Source organism: Rhineura floridana, chromosome 20 (genome assembly GCF_030035675.1).
Source record: "Rhineura floridana isolate rRhiFlo1 chromosome 20, rRhiFlo1.hap2, whole genome shotgun sequence".
Lineage (NCBI taxonomy): Eukaryota > Metazoa > Chordata > Lepidosauria > Squamata > Rhineuridae > Rhineura > Rhineura floridana.
The window spans coordinates 12,595,862-12,612,331 of NC_084499.1; the positions used below are offsets into that span (position 1 = coordinate 12,595,862).

At 45.7% G+C, this 16,470-nt stretch overlaps 2 protein-coding genes across 4 annotated transcripts in view; one reads left to right on the plus strand and one right to left on the minus strand.

Annotated features, from left to right (window-relative positions):
- The window catches only part of LOC133373926 (collagen alpha-1(I) chain-like), a 152,371-nt gene that overhangs the window by 117,645 nt on the left and 18,256 nt on the right, over positions 1–16,470 (minus strand). For all 3 annotated transcript variants that reach the window (XM_061604349.1, XM_061604347.1, XM_061604350.1), the window contains exons 2-5: positions 8,957–9,104; positions 4,058–4,216; positions 2,532–2,727; positions 1,834–1,989 (exon numbers count right to left, since the gene is read on the minus strand). In XM_061604349.1, the coding sequence (XP_061460333.1) occupies positions 1,834–1,989; positions 2,532–2,727; positions 4,058–4,216; positions 8,957–9,104 (659 nt within the window). The remainder of the gene's footprint in view (positions 1–1,833; positions 1,990–2,531; positions 2,728–4,057; positions 4,217–8,956; positions 9,105–16,470) is intronic.
- Positions 4,063–16,470, plus strand: part of LOC133373982 (uncharacterized) — a 49,872-nt gene continuing 37,464 nt past the window's right edge. The window contains exon 1 of the mRNA XM_061604483.1: positions 4,063–4,176. Coding sequence (XP_061460467.1) covers positions 4,063–4,176 — 114 coding nt within the window. The remainder of the gene's footprint in view (positions 4,177–16,470) is intronic.

A 16,470-nucleotide genomic window follows, 5' to 3' on the forward strand; every position in this document is an offset into this window, starting at 1 on the left:
TGTCCTAACTTGATTTGAGATGTGCCTTCAAAGTCTTATAACTTTGATGTTAAATGGATATCCAGCAGCTGCTTTCACGCCAATAGATATTTCTGTTCTGCTCCGATATATATTTGTTATTCTGCTTCTGCAATGATGCTAAGGCATTGATGAGGAAATGGCTCGGCATGGCTCTGTACCCACCCTCTAGGTACGGGAGGAACAGGAGGAGCTGCATGCTAAGGCCACCGTGGAGGGAGACAACTGGCCTGCTTCTCATAATTCCTCCACCCATCATTCCGTAGCAGCACATTCCTCCCCTTCTCTTTTTACACGTCCAATGGAACCTTTAAAACATCCCATAGGTCCTCTGTTTCCGGTTAAGGGCTTGGGAGGGAGGGACTTGTCCCAGTTCCAGAATCACAATGCATTCCTCTCTGGGCCCGTGAAACTCACTGGCACTCTGAGCATGGCAGAAATGTCAGTAAAACATAAATCAACTCCCAGAGGCAGCAGCCGCCAACCTCAGTGAGCATCAGGGAATATAGGAAGCTGCCAGACACTGAGCCAGGACATTAGTCCATCTGTATCAATATTGCCTACACTGGCTGGCAGCGGCTCTCCAGGGTTTCAGGCAGGGGTCTCTCCCAGCTCTACCTGGAGATGCCGGGGATGGAACCCGGGACTTTCTGCATGCAAAGCAGAGGCTCTACTACTGAGCTATGGCCCGTCCCCTGGGAGACAACGGCGGTTGAAGAAAGGAAGCCCAGAGAGGATGGTGAAAAGGAGACACTGTGTAGGAAACATTCTGAGGTTTTGTGGCTGCCACGGTTTTGTGGGAGGGACTGAAGCGCGCAGCAGGAAACTGAGGTTTTAAAATGGGTTTAAGAGCCCTAAACAAATCCACTTTTTAAAAAGCACTTCTTAGGGTTGGGGAAGTGAAGGGAAAATGCAGCAAAAAGTATGGGATGAACCAATGATTAACAGGAAGACGCGTAAACATTCCACTGAGAAGGAAAAACATGGCACTTAACCAGCCAGGATCACCATCGTTTGGTACATGCTCTCTGAAGCCTCCTCACCAAGCGTCAAACAGCTGAAATACCCAACCAACTGCATCATCAAAGACTGTTGTACAGACAAGCAGGTGCAGGTGACCTTTGCCGATTGCCTCTCAAAGGCTGCATTGGGGGTCTGTGTGGGATCTTGCATATTGAAGCCCACTCCCTATGCAGAAGAAGGGGTCAATTATGACACCGTTATTATATGTCCAGACTCATACTGGCTGTTCCCCTTCCTATTCCCATGAGAACCGTAAGCTCTCGTAAGTGGAACATTCCACCTGTATTAGGTCACTCCACTGTCCACGAGGCAAGCAGGCACGCAGCCCCAGACCCCTCGGAGGGAGGGGTCAGGCAGAGCATAAAGAGAGGCAATGCTCAGCAGCCACATGCTCTGCCAAGCGGCAGAGGCCTTCCCCAGGTGTGACAGAATGGTAATCCCCTCCTCCTAAACCGTGCAGGTAAGGAACGGGAGATGCGGATGCTTATTTCTCTGTGCATGTTCAACAAACGCTACAAGACTGCTTCTCTCTTGGTGTTTTAATGGCCAAGCTGGGATTCGCGAACTAACTGCCTCTAACCGTTGATTTGGCATCAAGGCTAGCACCCTGTGGCATTACACCAATGTCACAAAATTCAGGGTCTAAGTTGGGGAAAACATTTCATCTCCGTCCTAGACTGTAGCTATGCTGGATAGGGCTATGAATCAGTCATCCAAGCTTCGTTTGCTCAGCTTCTCTCTCTCACACACCCCCACCTCAGCCATTCTTTGCCAACCCTTCGAAAGCTGCACCTGAGTCCAGGCTTGGGGAAACTTCTCCCAGAAGTGGGATCTGTCGCAGCGAGCTTCCTTGTCCAGAGGGCTGCCACAGGGGCTGGAAGAGGTTTGACAGTATTCGTCTGCAATGCCAGCGTCTCCCATCCAGAAGCTCAGTTGCTGCAGAGCACCCTGAAAAAAAAAGTAAGGGGGGGGAGGATCAATGTGCACATTTACATAGCTTGCTTCAATAGGGAGTCTGAGCTCACATTTCAGAGGCAAAACTGAGAGCCAACGTGGTGCAACGGTTAGAGAGTCTGACTAAGATTGGAGAGGCCCGGGTGTAAACTACACTTGGCTGTGAATCTCACAAGGTGACCAGGTTAGTCACTATCTTTCAGCCTGCTCTACCTTGCAGGGATGTTGCGAGGATAAAATAGAAGGGGAGAAGGGGACATGTACATATATCACGCCTCACCTCCTTGGAGAGAAGGTGAGGTATCAGAACAACAGGACAGCTCTTCTGGATCAGGCCATAAAAATGTAAGTAGAGCCCTCCTGGATCAGGCCAGTGGCCCATCTAGTTCAGCATCCTATTCTCACAGTGGCCAACCAGATGTCCCAACGGGAAGCCTGCAAGCAGGGCTCCCCTTACATTCTGAGGAGCTATGCAATGTTCATGCATGTGAGAAAACAAACAAAAATGAAAAAAGCAAAACCACACTGGTCCTCACCTCAAAGGGAACCTCCAAAGGCTCAACGAGACCTCCAATAACCACTAGGCTCTCTGCGGCCTCTCCCATGCCAAAGAAGCCAGACCAGCTGACGCTCTCCACCAGCTGACAGTCCACATACAGAGCCAATCTCTCCGAGGAGAGGCCAAGAGCAACCCTGTGCCAGTGCCCGTCCCCCAGGGAGGAGACGGGGAACCTGTAGGCGACAGAGTCGGAAAGGACAAGACATGAGTTAGATAACATTCAGCAACACGGCGGAGAGAATGCAAGCCTGCCAGTACACGGAGATCATCTTCAGAGGCCCTCTGTTAGGTTGGAGGCATGGCAACTGGATGAATGGGAACACAGAAAGTCTCCAGATCGGCTGGCATCTATGCACACTCACACCCCTTCTCTGTCTCCCATCCAGGCGAGCAAGAGGAATTCTCAGCGTTCAGGGATATATTCTAGCTAGGCAAAAATGTTCTCGGAGGGTGCAAAGGAGGGAGGTAAGAGGGGTGGCCTGGGGAGAGACCCAAGGGCCAGCGGGCCACATCTGGCCCTTAGGGTTGAGGTTCCCCACCCCTGGCTTCGCATGACGACAAGAAGCTCGTGCGAGCCTCAGGCTACTGCGCAACCTCGCCCCCCTCCAATCCACTCCCTTGCTTGCCCCATCTCTTTTGATGCTAATCATAAAACACACTTCCATTAACATCACCAGAGATTTCCACCAATGAAAATCAACGGTCCACAAGAACCTCGTTCAGCTTGAGGGCCGCACTCCGAGGGCCGTGTTCTAGTGGTGGGCAGGGCCAGAAAAGTGGGTGGAGCAACTGATGCAATGTTCACCTCTGTACAGTAGGATCTATTCCAGCCACACAGAGGTTTCTAAACATACCCGCCCGCCGGCATACTTTTCTCTAACATCCAGTAGTGTAGTGGCAAATTCAGAAATGCAGGTTTCCTTCATGACAGTCGCAGCCATGCCTGTTTTTCCACTTTCTCTCATCTCCCTTGCTCTCTGTGTCCTCTCCGAGTCCACACTCCACTACAACACGTCCCTAGGAGCCAATCAGCATGGAAGGGAAGGCTGTGTGTTAGCTACTGAGAAGAGTCTTCTCAGTGGCTGGCTCACCTCCTTTCATTCTGACTGGCTCCAATCAGCTTGAAAGGAAAAGGACACATCTTGGTGGTTAACATGCTCCCTTTTCATGATTATTGGCTCATACATAGAGACCTGTCTGGGGCCCTGCTCCCAAAACAGTGACGGGTCTAAGACCTCCCTGTGTCCCTGGACGACTACACCTCTGCTAACGTCCATCCAAGCAAGCAGGAGGCATCATCACAGTTCAAGGGCAAATTCCAGCCAGGCAAAAACACTCAAAGAAGGTGCAAAGCAGGAGTGACAAAGGGTGTGGCCTGGGAACAGTTCTCATGAGGAATGCTTCCAGATCCGAGTTCAGCCTAGCTGGTTTTGGCTTCCTGGCTTCGCTATGCAATAACTCTGATGAAAGAATGAAGTAGAAGAAAAATGGCGGAGAGCTCACTCATAATGGCGCCCCCTGCTGGCGACAAACACCAAGGTGTAAGGGCTAATCCTGATCTGAAAGAGGATGTTTCTGCGAAGGCCGATGATCGTCAGGAGGCTGGTGTCCTCCTTCAGAGAGTACCTGAGCATCAGCAACAGGCTCAGCTCATCTGCAAAGCTTGGAGAGAAACAGAACAAGCATGTCAAGAGTGGCAGCGTGGTATAGTGGCTACAGTTTTATGCTTTTAAAGATGTTTTATTTAAAATGTTGAAAAAATATATTCTAGTTGCGTTTTTCCACTTGTTGTTTGCCACCCTGGGCTCCCTTTGGGAAGGAGGACGGGATATAAATTTAATAATAAATAAATAAATATTTTGACCAAGAGGATCAAGGGTTGTCGCCAATGCTAGTTAGCCCTACTCAGCGCTGACCTATTGAAAATAACGGACCTTCCGACTTCCGGGAAGGGTGACTTAGCCTGTGCCTGCTTTTGAGACGGGCTCCTGCCTCAAAAGAAGCTTATTCAGATATATCAGTCAGTTTTTTCTTTTTTTTTTGACTGATTAAACTTCTCCCGGGTAGGGAGAAACGAAGAGATTAACCTCAAAGCCTATTTTTGTTGGGACGACCAGATCTCATTAATTTATGGGACGAGGTCCAGCCGACGAAGGTGGGACGGATTTTCAACAGCAAGCTCTATCTGTTAAAGCGAACGTTCATCTTATCTTCTAAGAGAGAACGCACTAACAGGCAAGCACCCTTCTTTCTATATTTTTCTTTTACTTGACTTAAATTGTTGCTGTTTAAAAGAGATTTGCCAGATTGATCGGTTTTTGACATCTCACTGGGGAGCCGTAACTTCTCTCTGCTACGCACTAATTAATAGCTTATCTCTGTTTTTGTTGCAAAAAGCTGTCCTGGATTTGCATTCTAAAGATACACACAGAAGAGGGATTTCTATTCCAGATTTTTATTTTGAAAAATATTATACTGTTTTGAGACTACTCTCTTTTTGGTCTATTTTATTTTGACGAATCTGTTTCTTGACGATTGCCATTAATTGCTTCGATCCTGGGAACTGCATTTTGTTTACTTAACTATTGGAGAGATAAGGCTGTCTGCTCTGTTTATACTGTGATGTCACCAAGTTTGGAGTATTAACCCAATTGTTGCTGAAATAAGAAGTGGTTTTCCTATATTTTTCTTTTAAAATGGCAATTAAGAAAGTGGCTGAGAATCTGGAAATAACTATGTTTCAGAGAATAATGAATGAGATTGAGATAACGAAAATTGAATTGAGTAAAATGAAGCAGGAGATTAAAGATATAAGGGTCCCTGTGAGAGAGGTGACCCTGGAAGGGGTCCCTGTGAGAGAGGAGACCCCGGAGATTGGAATAGGGGTCCCTGTGAGAGAGGAGACCCTGGAGACTGGAATAGGGGTCCCTGTGAGAGAGGAGATCCCGGAGATTGGAACAAACGTGGAACAGGAACAAGATTTGGAGTCTATGGACTTTAGAAATAAAATCTATTGTTTGGAACTCAATGTTATCTCTGAAGAAATTAATGAAGATTCTAGAGATAAAGTTATCAATGGCATGGATTATCTTCTGGACTGGAATGATGTGATGGAGCCCAATATAGAGAAAATCTATGGAATTAACTGCAGCCATGTGACAATGGAAAAACTTTTAAGAGATGACCCAGTGTATTTTGAAAAAAAGAACAGAGATATGATTTTACAGCAGTATTTCAGCAACTTATTCAGAATGGATGGCAAGAAAATATTTGGGATAGAGGTAATTCCCATCAGACTCTTATTATATGACTATGGCTTTGACAGCAAGATTATTATGGAATACTGATAATGGAAGATTGGATATTGAAATTACTGGACTTAACAAGACTACTGAAGATGGAAGATGGAAAATGGAACTAATAGAGATAATAGAACAATGGCTATTGAAATTACTGAACCTAACAGATTCTGATGTGATGGATTAATTGAAATGTTTATTTTGACTATGGTTATGACAATAAGATTATCATAATTAGTAATGAGATGGATTAATCGATATGCTTATCTGGAAAAAAAAATTGATAGATATATTTCTTAAAGAATTGAAACCTCTCTTTGACTTTTTGTGGAAAGAATAAAGTAATGTTTATGAGATTTGATGATTAAGTAAGATAACTACTGGAGGAAAGTGATTTTATAATATGACTTAAGAGACAGGATTGCTATATATTATAGACTTATAACTGATTTGATCTTTGACAAATGGGAAGTCAATATTTTACTCTCTATTTTTTATTTTTGTTTTTTTTTTTTCTTCTTTTCTTTTTTTCTTTTTGTTTAACTATTTTTGATTTTGTTTTTTGTCTTTGAATGTTTTATGATTTTGTCTTGTATGTTTTATGAAAATCTAAAAAAAAAAAAAAAAAAAAAAAAAAAAAAAATAACGGACCTTCCTTTATTTACTTACTGAAATATTTACAACCCAAACTTTCAAAAAGATTTATCAAGGCAGCAAGCAACATACAAATAAAAAATCAGTAGAAGCATCCATAAATTAAACACATAGTGAAAACATAAATAAAACATCAGTAGATACTGGCTGATTAAAAATAAGTTCAGAGAGGCAGTGTGGTGTAGTGGTTAGAGTGTAAGACTGGCACCTGGGAGGCCAGGGTTCAAATCCCCTCTTGGCTATGAAACTCACTGGGTGACCTTGGGCCAGTCACTGCCTATTATTATTATTATTATTATTACAGTGTACAGAAGATAAAACAACACATGTTATAAAAACATACAAGAAAACCACAACACAAATGCATTCATAATACAAATTAACAAATAAATATTAAGACAATTGCCTTGTACTTCTCCACTCAACGTCTCTCTTAGCCTAACATAACTCACAGTTTTATTGTGCAGATATAAAATTGGGAGGGGGAGATCCGTATTTGAATACCACCTTGAGCTCCTTGGAGGAAAAATGGAATATATATGCAATAATAATTAATTATTGTAAAGGCCTGTCTAAATAGTGCTATCTTCAGATGATGTCTAAAAGAAAGCAGGGAGTGTTCTTGCCAAATGTCTACTGGCAGGGAGTTCCATTAACTTCAGTGGCCCTACACTGAGTAGAACTTAACTGGATACTACCCAAGATCCCCACTCAGCCATGAAGCTCACTGGGTGACCTTGGGCCAGTACCTCTCTCTCTCCCAGCTTAGGCTTCCTTGCAGGGTTGTTATAATAATAATAATAATAATAAATTTTTATTTGTGAGTCGCCTATCTGGCTGAATTAACGGCCACTCTAGGCGACGTACATATACATGATAAAATACATGTTGTGAGGACAAAGAGGGGCAGCCCATATCCACGTCAGTCACTGACTTCAGTGGAAGTAGGGTGAGTGGAATCTATCTCAGTTTCTCAGTTTCCCCATCTCAAGCTCAGTTCTGCATCAGTTTGTGATATTTTTTTTTTTAAAAGTGTCCTCATGAAAACTCATCAGCGTTTTAGCAAATTTCTGCTAATATCTACATGTTTGCATACAATATTGTCTAATATACACATTATTGCAAATCAATGTCCCGCAATATAATGCAATTTTATACGTTATTTTCACTGACAATTTTGCACATGCTGCTTGGCTGGAGAATTGCAATGCAAAATTCGGAGAAAATAATTTCAAAGGATGGGCCTGTTTCGGTTCACATACTGTTTCGAGAAGTGCAAATTAGGCAGGTTTGCCTTTAGACATGAACTGAACCAAATTTCTTTCCCATCCCCAGATAAAGATGTGATTATTTATCATAAGTGCTAGCCAGGAACAGGAGCAACAGAATAAAATTGCAATACATCCCAGCTGGGATCATTCCACTGCAAACTAACAGAAAGGAGTTCCCTCTGGACGAGGAACAGGGATGGAAGGATCTCATTTCCAGGTTTCTCAGTTTCTTACTTTTCCAATCTTAGCGCTCCACATTTTGGGAGCAATTTGCCATTTTTTAAAAAAATCGTCATTAAAATTCTTTAGCTAGTTTCTCCTAACACACACATTTTTGCATACAGCTTTGAATAACGGACCCTTTTTGGCAGGTGAATTGTCCTAATACAATGCATTTTTGGATGTCATTTTCACAAATACGTTCAGCTTTACACACACTTTACCCCTAATATATGCATTTTTGTAAACAATGGTTGGAGAACTGCACAAAATTCAAAAAAGTTCAAATTCTGAAGGAGGGTTGCATACTGTTTTGAAAAAATGTGAGTTTGATAGATTCAGCTTAACATGCAAACTGAATCTAATCTCTCCTCCATCCCTAGCAAGGAAGCAATCTTCTTAAAGGGTTCAGCTTTGGTTCCAAGGAGTATTTTTTTTTTAAAGTGGAGCAAGCAAAAAAACAAACCGAGTGCAAGTTACACTGCTACTGTCCTAGATTTGATCACTGGATACGAACCACACTGGGAGTTCAAAAGCCTAACTTTCATACCCTCTCTCTTGCAAAAGAATTGTCATCATTGGGGTGAGGAACTCTTTTCATCCCAAAGCCAGCATTGCCTCTTGGCCAAGCTTTCGGGGTGAAGCAACAGACGTGACTCTTCCTTTTGTAAGGTAGGTACATTCCAGCCATGTTGAAGTCAGAGGCTCTTAAACACACACACACACACAGAGGCATGATCACAGTTCAAGGACACTTCCAGCTAGGCAAAGGCACTCAGAGGGCATGGAGCAGGACCTGTAAGGGACATGGCCTGGCAAGAGGGGGTGGGGGCGGTGCCTGGGGAGAGTCCCAAGGGCCAGACAGAGAGGCTTGGAGGGCCACATTTGGCCTCCACGCTTGAGGTTTCCCACCTTTAATGATGATGACAATAATAATATTCTGGACACCCAACACTCACTTCTCTCCAAAGGCTTCCACAGCAGGGATGCTGAGTGTAGCATATTGGCCGACCTCCAGGATGCTGCAATTGGCTTCGTCGTACCCAAATGAAAAATTCCCAGAGTCCTCACTATGGGAGGCCACTATGTCCAGCAAGTTCACTTCAACTGTGTTGGAAGAGAGATATAAGGGGGAAGGGGAAAGAGGTGCACATAAATATATTGGTTGATGGACAAGATAAAACCTGCACCAGGTCAAGGCAACAGGAGAGAAAAGGCTACATGATCAAACATCCTCTTCTAAAACCAATGTGGGGAATCTGACGCTGCTGAACTACAGCCCCCATCGGCCCCAGCCAGCAGGACCAATGGCCAAGGATAATGGGAGTTGTAGTTCAGCAACGTTTGGAGAGTCAAAGATTCCCCATAAGTGTTCTAAAGAGAAGTTGGGGGAAACAAAGCAATCTCTCAGGACAAAATGATGATGCCCTCAAGTCCAATCCTTGGCCTTTCCAGTTAAAGCAGGGGTGGGCGGGCAACCTCTTACCCTGGAACTGCAAGTGGTCCCCAGGCTAATTTCAAGTAGCCATCAGCCTCTACAAAAGAAGAGCCTGCTGGATCAGGGCAGCAGCCCACCTAGTCCAGCATCCTGTTCTCACAGCGGCCAACCAGATGCCTATTGGAAATAGCCCACAAGTAGGTCCTGAGCGCAAAGGGCACTCTCCTCTCCTGCAGTTTCCAGCCGCTGGTATGCAGAAACACAGTGCCTCCAGCTGTCTGCAAACAATCCACTCTGGCAAGGCCTACTTGACCCAGAGCACGAGAGAAGAGGATGGCTCTACCACCAACCACCCCATGGCTTTCAGCATACAGCCCTGACCGATTAGCCCAGGTCACGTGAGACCCTCAAGAGAGAAAACGGTTGCCCATCCCCAAGTGAAAAGAACAGGCAAAAGAAGGTGGGATCAGGGGCGGAGGAAACCTTTGTAGACCAGGGGCCGCATTCCCTTCTAGGCTGGTTCTATAAACTAAAAATTCCATCTGAAGCTCAGTTCAAGAGTTGGGTTGTTCCTTCTGGAACCAGCCCAAATGGATATCCTTGGTGTTTTGAGTATTTTCTTGTGTACAAGTCTCCCTCCTCCCCCCTCCACATTTACACAAGAAACCCAAATTTGCCAGTGCAATCAGTTGAGAGACTGATTGATGTTGTCTCCAGGGGAGCCTTACAATGAACAGTGGGCATATGCAATGAGGCACAGAAAAGAGGAATGAAATATTGGGGGTGGAAGGTGGAGGAAATGAGATTCCAAGCTGCAGCATTCTCCCAGGATTGTTGGAGGCATCACTGCTTGGACTGTATGCCAGAGCATCTGGTGAAGGAAACAATCCAGTCCTCGGCTTGGCAAAATTACAAAAATAAATCAGATAACTTAATAGATCCTTTCCATCTGCAATTCCTCCGGACAAAACAGCACGGCCCAAACCTACAGAGAAATATGAAAGTCAAGCTCGCTACTATTATTTACAGATTTTAAAGAGGAGACACTTGCACATTGCACAGAGGCTTCCTGATGTCAGGTGGAAACCAAATCAACCCCAGAAGCAAAGATTTCAGCAGAAGCTTTTGGTCTTGATGGCAACAGAAAATAATTACCCGCAGAGTTCACACCAACATAGTTGCCTTACACTGAATCAAACCCTTGATCCATCTACGTCAGTGCTGCCTGCACTGACTGGCAACATGTAATTGCCATGTTCGGAGGGAGCATATCCGATTACCAGAATCTGGGGAGCAAGCAACAGGGAATGACTATCCTCACTAAGCCGCTGTTGGAAAGAAAGTGGACAACTCACTACAAGGATCATTGGCCTGGTCCAGCAAGCCAGTTTGTTTCTTGTTGAAGGAACCTTTGCTCAATTTACGGAGCACAGGAAGCTTCTGAATCAGACCATTGGTCCATCTAGCTGCTGGGTTAATCTGTCCACAATGGCTGACATCAGGCAGGGAACTCTCCCAGCCCTGCTTAGAGATTGCAGGGATTGAACTTGGAACCTTCTGCATAGGGATGGGGGAGAAGTTCGATTCAGTTTGCACTTTCCGAAACAATATGAGAACCAAAACAAGGCCAAAATTTGCACTGTTGAATTTTGCAACGCAGTTTGCCAACCAAACAACTCTTACAAAAATGTGTATGTTAGGGGAAAGCATGCATGAAAATGATCATATGAGTGAGAATAACATACAAAAATGTATTGTATGATGAGAAATTGCTTGCTAATTGGAAAAGTGAGAAACTGAGAGAACTGAAATTGACAGATCTTTCCATCCCTCCTTTGAGAACTGAAATTGACAGACCTTTCCATCCCTCCTCTGAGAACTGAAATTGACAGACCTTTCCATCCCTCCTTCTGCATGCAAAACAGATGTTCTGCCACTAATCTGTGGCCCTTCTCCATGCCTTCCACTGTGCACTGTAAAGAGACAGAACAGAGCGGAAACACTGGATGGATTGACAGCACCCCTTGGTACTATTCCCCTAGTCGTCCTGGGACTTGTAGAAAGCCACTTAAACATCTGGAACTTCAATTGGAGGCCTGCAGCTCATTCAAGATGTGAATATCCTTGGTAAGAGCTTGCAGGTATCGTTTCACCAACTCTCACACAACCACCACCCCTTCAAAATTGGAACATGCACTGTGAAAATGAGCCTGCCACAGCGCTCAGTGTGCCAATCTGAACAGAACACACCAGGGTATGAATATCTGAACGGAAGGTGCTAAAACAAAGTTTAAAGGGTGGCATCTGTTGCAGCCGAGATTTTTGTCGAGAGGGACACTTGAACGCTTTGCAACAAAATCCCACAAATAAAAATCCCAAGCAAGCTATTAAAAATACCCACATGATGATGCCTTTGATTGGCAGGTGGGCTGTCCCACTTCAACTAAACTTCGCCCATCTACCCTGCACCAGAGGTCAGATGACATGTAAAGGAACAGCTGATTGGCGCCGCCACCTACACAACCCTGTTCGAACCACTGTGCACCTGGCATCACAGTCTCCAACGATCAGCTGATCACTGTCGCTTACGGAATGCTACAAGCCGGAGCTTGCAAAGCACTGCACGTGACTTCGTTTCAAATTGCACAAACAAAAACAGGTGACCTGACATCAGGTGACTGACATGCGGGCAGCCCTGCACCCTTGAAAAAATGGACTTGTGGGAGATAATGATCTGGCCTGTCAGTTGGATCTAGGCACGGGCAAGAAATTCCACTTGAGATGCAAACTGAATTGAACCTATCAACTCTGCACTTTCCGAAACGACAACAGAAACACAGCCATTCTTTGCAATTCATACTTCTCCAAATTTTGCAATGCTGTTTGCCAATCAACTAATGTTTACAAAAATGCATTTATAACAGGAACGTGTGCCTAGAAACAAACACCCGAATGAAAATAACAGGCAACAATGCGTTCTGTGATGAGAAATGGCTGGCAAAAATGTGTACGTTAGTTAAAGTTCCCTGCAAAAAATGCGTTTATTAGGAGAAATTTGCACTAAAATGCTGAAGAATTTGTGTGAGGATTTAAAAAAAAAAAAAGCAAATTGCTGCAAAAATGGGGAGAACTGAATTTAAGATTGGAAAAACGAGAAAACGAGAGAACCAGAACTGACAGATCTTTCCATCCCTAAAAGGTAAAGGTGTCCCCGCACTTGTAGTGCGAGTCGTTTCCGGCTCTTAGGGTGATGTCTTGCAACGTTTACTAGGCAGACCGTATATATGGGGTGGGATTGCCAGTTCCTTCCCCAGCCTTTCTTTACCTCTCAGCATATGCCGGGTACTCATTTTACCGACCACGGATGGATGGAAGGCTGAGTGGACCTCGACCCCTTTTACCGGAGATTCGACTTCCTCCTTCCCTTGGAATCAACTCGGGCCGTGAGCAGAGCTTTGGCTGCGTTACCGCCGCTTCCAATTCCACACCACCAGAAATGGACTGCCTTCAAGTCGATCCCAACTTATGGCTATCCTATGAATAGGGTTTTCATGGTAAGCGGTATTCAGAGGGGGGTTCCCATTGCCTTCCTCTGAGGCTAGTCCTCCCCAGCTGGCTAGGGCCTGCTCAGCTTGCCACAGCTGCACCAGCCAGCCCCTTCCTTGTTCGCAACTCCCAGCCAGAGGGCAACTGGGCTCCTTGGAACTATGCAGCTTGCCCACGGCTGCACAGGTGGCAGGGCACGTAACCCATCAGCCACCCACTGTGGGGGTGATCTTTAGCTGGCCTGGGTGACCTTGGGCCAGTCACTGCCTCTCAGCCTCATGAAAACCCTATTCGTAGGGTCGCCATAAGTCCGAATCGACTTGAAGATAGTACCGACACCACCACCCCACACCGTGGCCACAGCTTCCCTTTCAAAGCCATCCTACAACAGCATGGGTTGAGAGCAAATCAGTCCTCCGCTTCTACCAAGTTAAAAGCCGTTCAGCTGAATTTCCCAGGGTGCAGCCTTGGGGCAAGGGGAGGTGGGAGACAGGGAGAGGGGGCTAAGACTGAGAAGTTTTACAGTGTTTACATTGCCTAATGTTCCACAGTCTGCAGGAAAATCTGTTAAGCGTCATGATCCCTCCCAGACTGTGGCAAGGGGTGTGTACGTGCGTGTGCGCTCCCTTTTGCTAGACATTAAACATCCCCATCGCATGTAAGTCAACACAAGGCGTCGGATGGAAGGAAATGGGGCGCAGGCGGGGGTTGCTCACAACCAGCTGCTATAGAGGGAAGACTCCCTCTTTTTTTCCTCCCCGTGCAACAGACCCACACAATTAATCTCTAAAGCATATGGAGTTGGTAAGTTATCAGAGAATGGAACTGCTACAAACAGGTCAGGTTTTTATGAAGGGGTCCACAGCATGTTTTAGGGCTTTGGGGAGATTAGAGAGAGGGGGTGGGAGAGAAGAGATCTTCCCAGTACTTCCTCTATGCTTTGAGAACTCAGATGAATAACTGTACTTTTCAGTTTTAATGGCAGACTCCAAAGCAGAGCTGGCACCAGCCTGCCCTGGGCCCACGGCACCATAGCACCAACACCTTCTCCCGATACAGGCAATGCAGGGTTTAAATAGGCTGGCCTGCCCCACCTACCTTGGGTGTCAGTGCACATGACTTGCACACTATGTGTACACACCTGCCATTACCCAAGATGGCGGCGGGGGCATCAACCCCTTAGCAATGCCCTCGCCACCATCTTGGGTGATGGCAGACATGTGCTCACAGCACATGAGACATGCACACAGATGTGCTAATGTGCCTGCATGTGTGTGTGTGCCTGGAAGCTCCCGCCTGTTTGCAGCCGGAGCTGGAAAAAGACACCCCTAGCCACCGAGGTCACCTGAGCCTTCAGTGACAATGCTGGATCCAGGAGTACCCACAAGTTATGAACTTGCTCCTTCCAGGGCAGTGCAACCCCATCCAGAATAGGCTGCCTCCCCACCTCCAGACATGAAAACTCTGGACACAAAGTCTGCTGTCTTTTCAGGCTTCAGACTCAGTTTATTGGCCCACATCCAGCCCATCACCACCTCCAAGCAAAGGTCCAGCACCTCAGCTGCCTCTCCCGGTTCAGACAGAACAGGGCGGGGGGGGGGAGAGAGAGAGTTTGGTGTCATCTGCATATGATGCAAGAGCTATCCAGTCCAGGGGTGAGGAACCTCAGGTCCAGGATCCAAATGCAGCCCTCCTGGCTGCTTTATTTGGCCCTTGGGACTCTCCAGAAGCTACACCTCCTCCTCAGCCACACCCCCTATTCTCAGGCCACACACCCCCAGAGCTAGTTCCCAGAGTGACTTGTTAATTCCTCTTCCCAGGGAACTCTGGGAACAGTAGCTCAGTGCCGGGGAATGGGGGGGTCTCCTAACAACTCTCAGCTCCCTTCACAAACTACACTTCCCAGGATTCTCTGGGGGGAAGCCATGACTGTCTTAAAGCAGAGTGACAGCGCTTTAAACGTAGGCTGTGGATGTGATCGGTAACAACCAAAGGAGTTTCAGCAAAGGCCTCAAGCAGATGTGCTGGAAAGACGCTGGGGTGATTTAGGGGTCTGGTATTATCAAGCTGGACAAGGGAAGTGGATGGAATTGGGCCTCTGCAGCTGAGCAGTTTGGGCATGGGGCTTCGCCAGTGGTTAGAGCAGCCTTTCCCAACCAGTGTGCCTCCAGATGTTGTTGGACCACAATTCCCATCTTTCCTGACCATTGGCAATGCTGGCTGAGGCTGATGGGAGTCGTGGTCTAACAACATCTGGAGGCACACTGGTTGGGAAAGGCTGGGTTAGAGTAAGTCACAGAAGATGAAAGGGACATCAAACACTAATGACAGCACTTGAAATTTACAAAGGAAGGGGAGGGAGGTGAAGAATGAGAGCTGGCCTTTTACCCTTGTGGCCTTTTCCCCATTTCTGTCTTAAAGGCACTAGGCTGCAGGATCAGATTTTTTGCTAGCAGATCTCCCATTCACTGAGGCTAGGGCATTCCCGCACAGTCTCCTCTATTAGTTTACAGTAAGACTGACTAAATCAATTTGAGAAAAGGCTCAGGTCTCAGTCCATGACAGTTGTACATATAGTACAATCGTATGTCTGTCCTGATTTTCTTTGCGGGTTTTTGTTTTAAAAGTCGCGTGAAAATGCACTTTTAAATGGTCCACAGTTGTCCCTAAAACACACATTTAAATAAAAAAAAAACCAAAGTACTGCATCACAAAGTGCTCAGTCCAAAGGATGACTGCATTCCAATCCATACATTGGTCTGGGAAACGCGAATTAGGTTGGTTCACTTAAAAATGCAGACTGAACAGAAACCTCCTTTAATCAAGGTTGCTTGCAACAATATTAAAGCAACTAGTGCAACTGCTTCCGTTCGCAGCGTTTCATTTTTTTTTTGTTTGCGCCAACAATAATCACAAACGTGGAACAAAGGAAGCGCTCCTCCCTTAAAAAAAAAAGTCATTACATTTGCATTTTCAAGTAAGTGGTCTGTACGACACAGCATTACAGACTGTTCTGCAAGTGTATTCCGAAAGACCACACAGTTTAGCTAGGCTAAGTGGCCAACTGTTGTTGACAGTGGCCATGAGCATCTTGTTTCCTGCTCCAGAGAGGCAATGTGGTCTCACTGCCTAGTGGGTTGGCTTATTACAGAAGAACAGAGTTAAGGGTTGTTTTCATACCACAAATGCTTTTTTGTGTGTGGTCGTCCCGCCGTTGTTGCACTATAACACAAGAGTGTCCCTCCAGACAGGAATAATGTGGCAACATGGGGGAAGCATCACAGAACTACTAATAAACAGCAACAATGTGTGGATGGTCCAGAATAAATCCAGCATTAATCCATTATTATTGCATTAAGGAAATGTTTCAGGATACACACACATGCACACAAATCACCAGTCTGGAGCTGCTCACAGTAATAAATCCTATTTATCACATGAAGACAGTTTTCAAAGTTCTCTGTAGGATCATCTTTGCATGCAGACCAA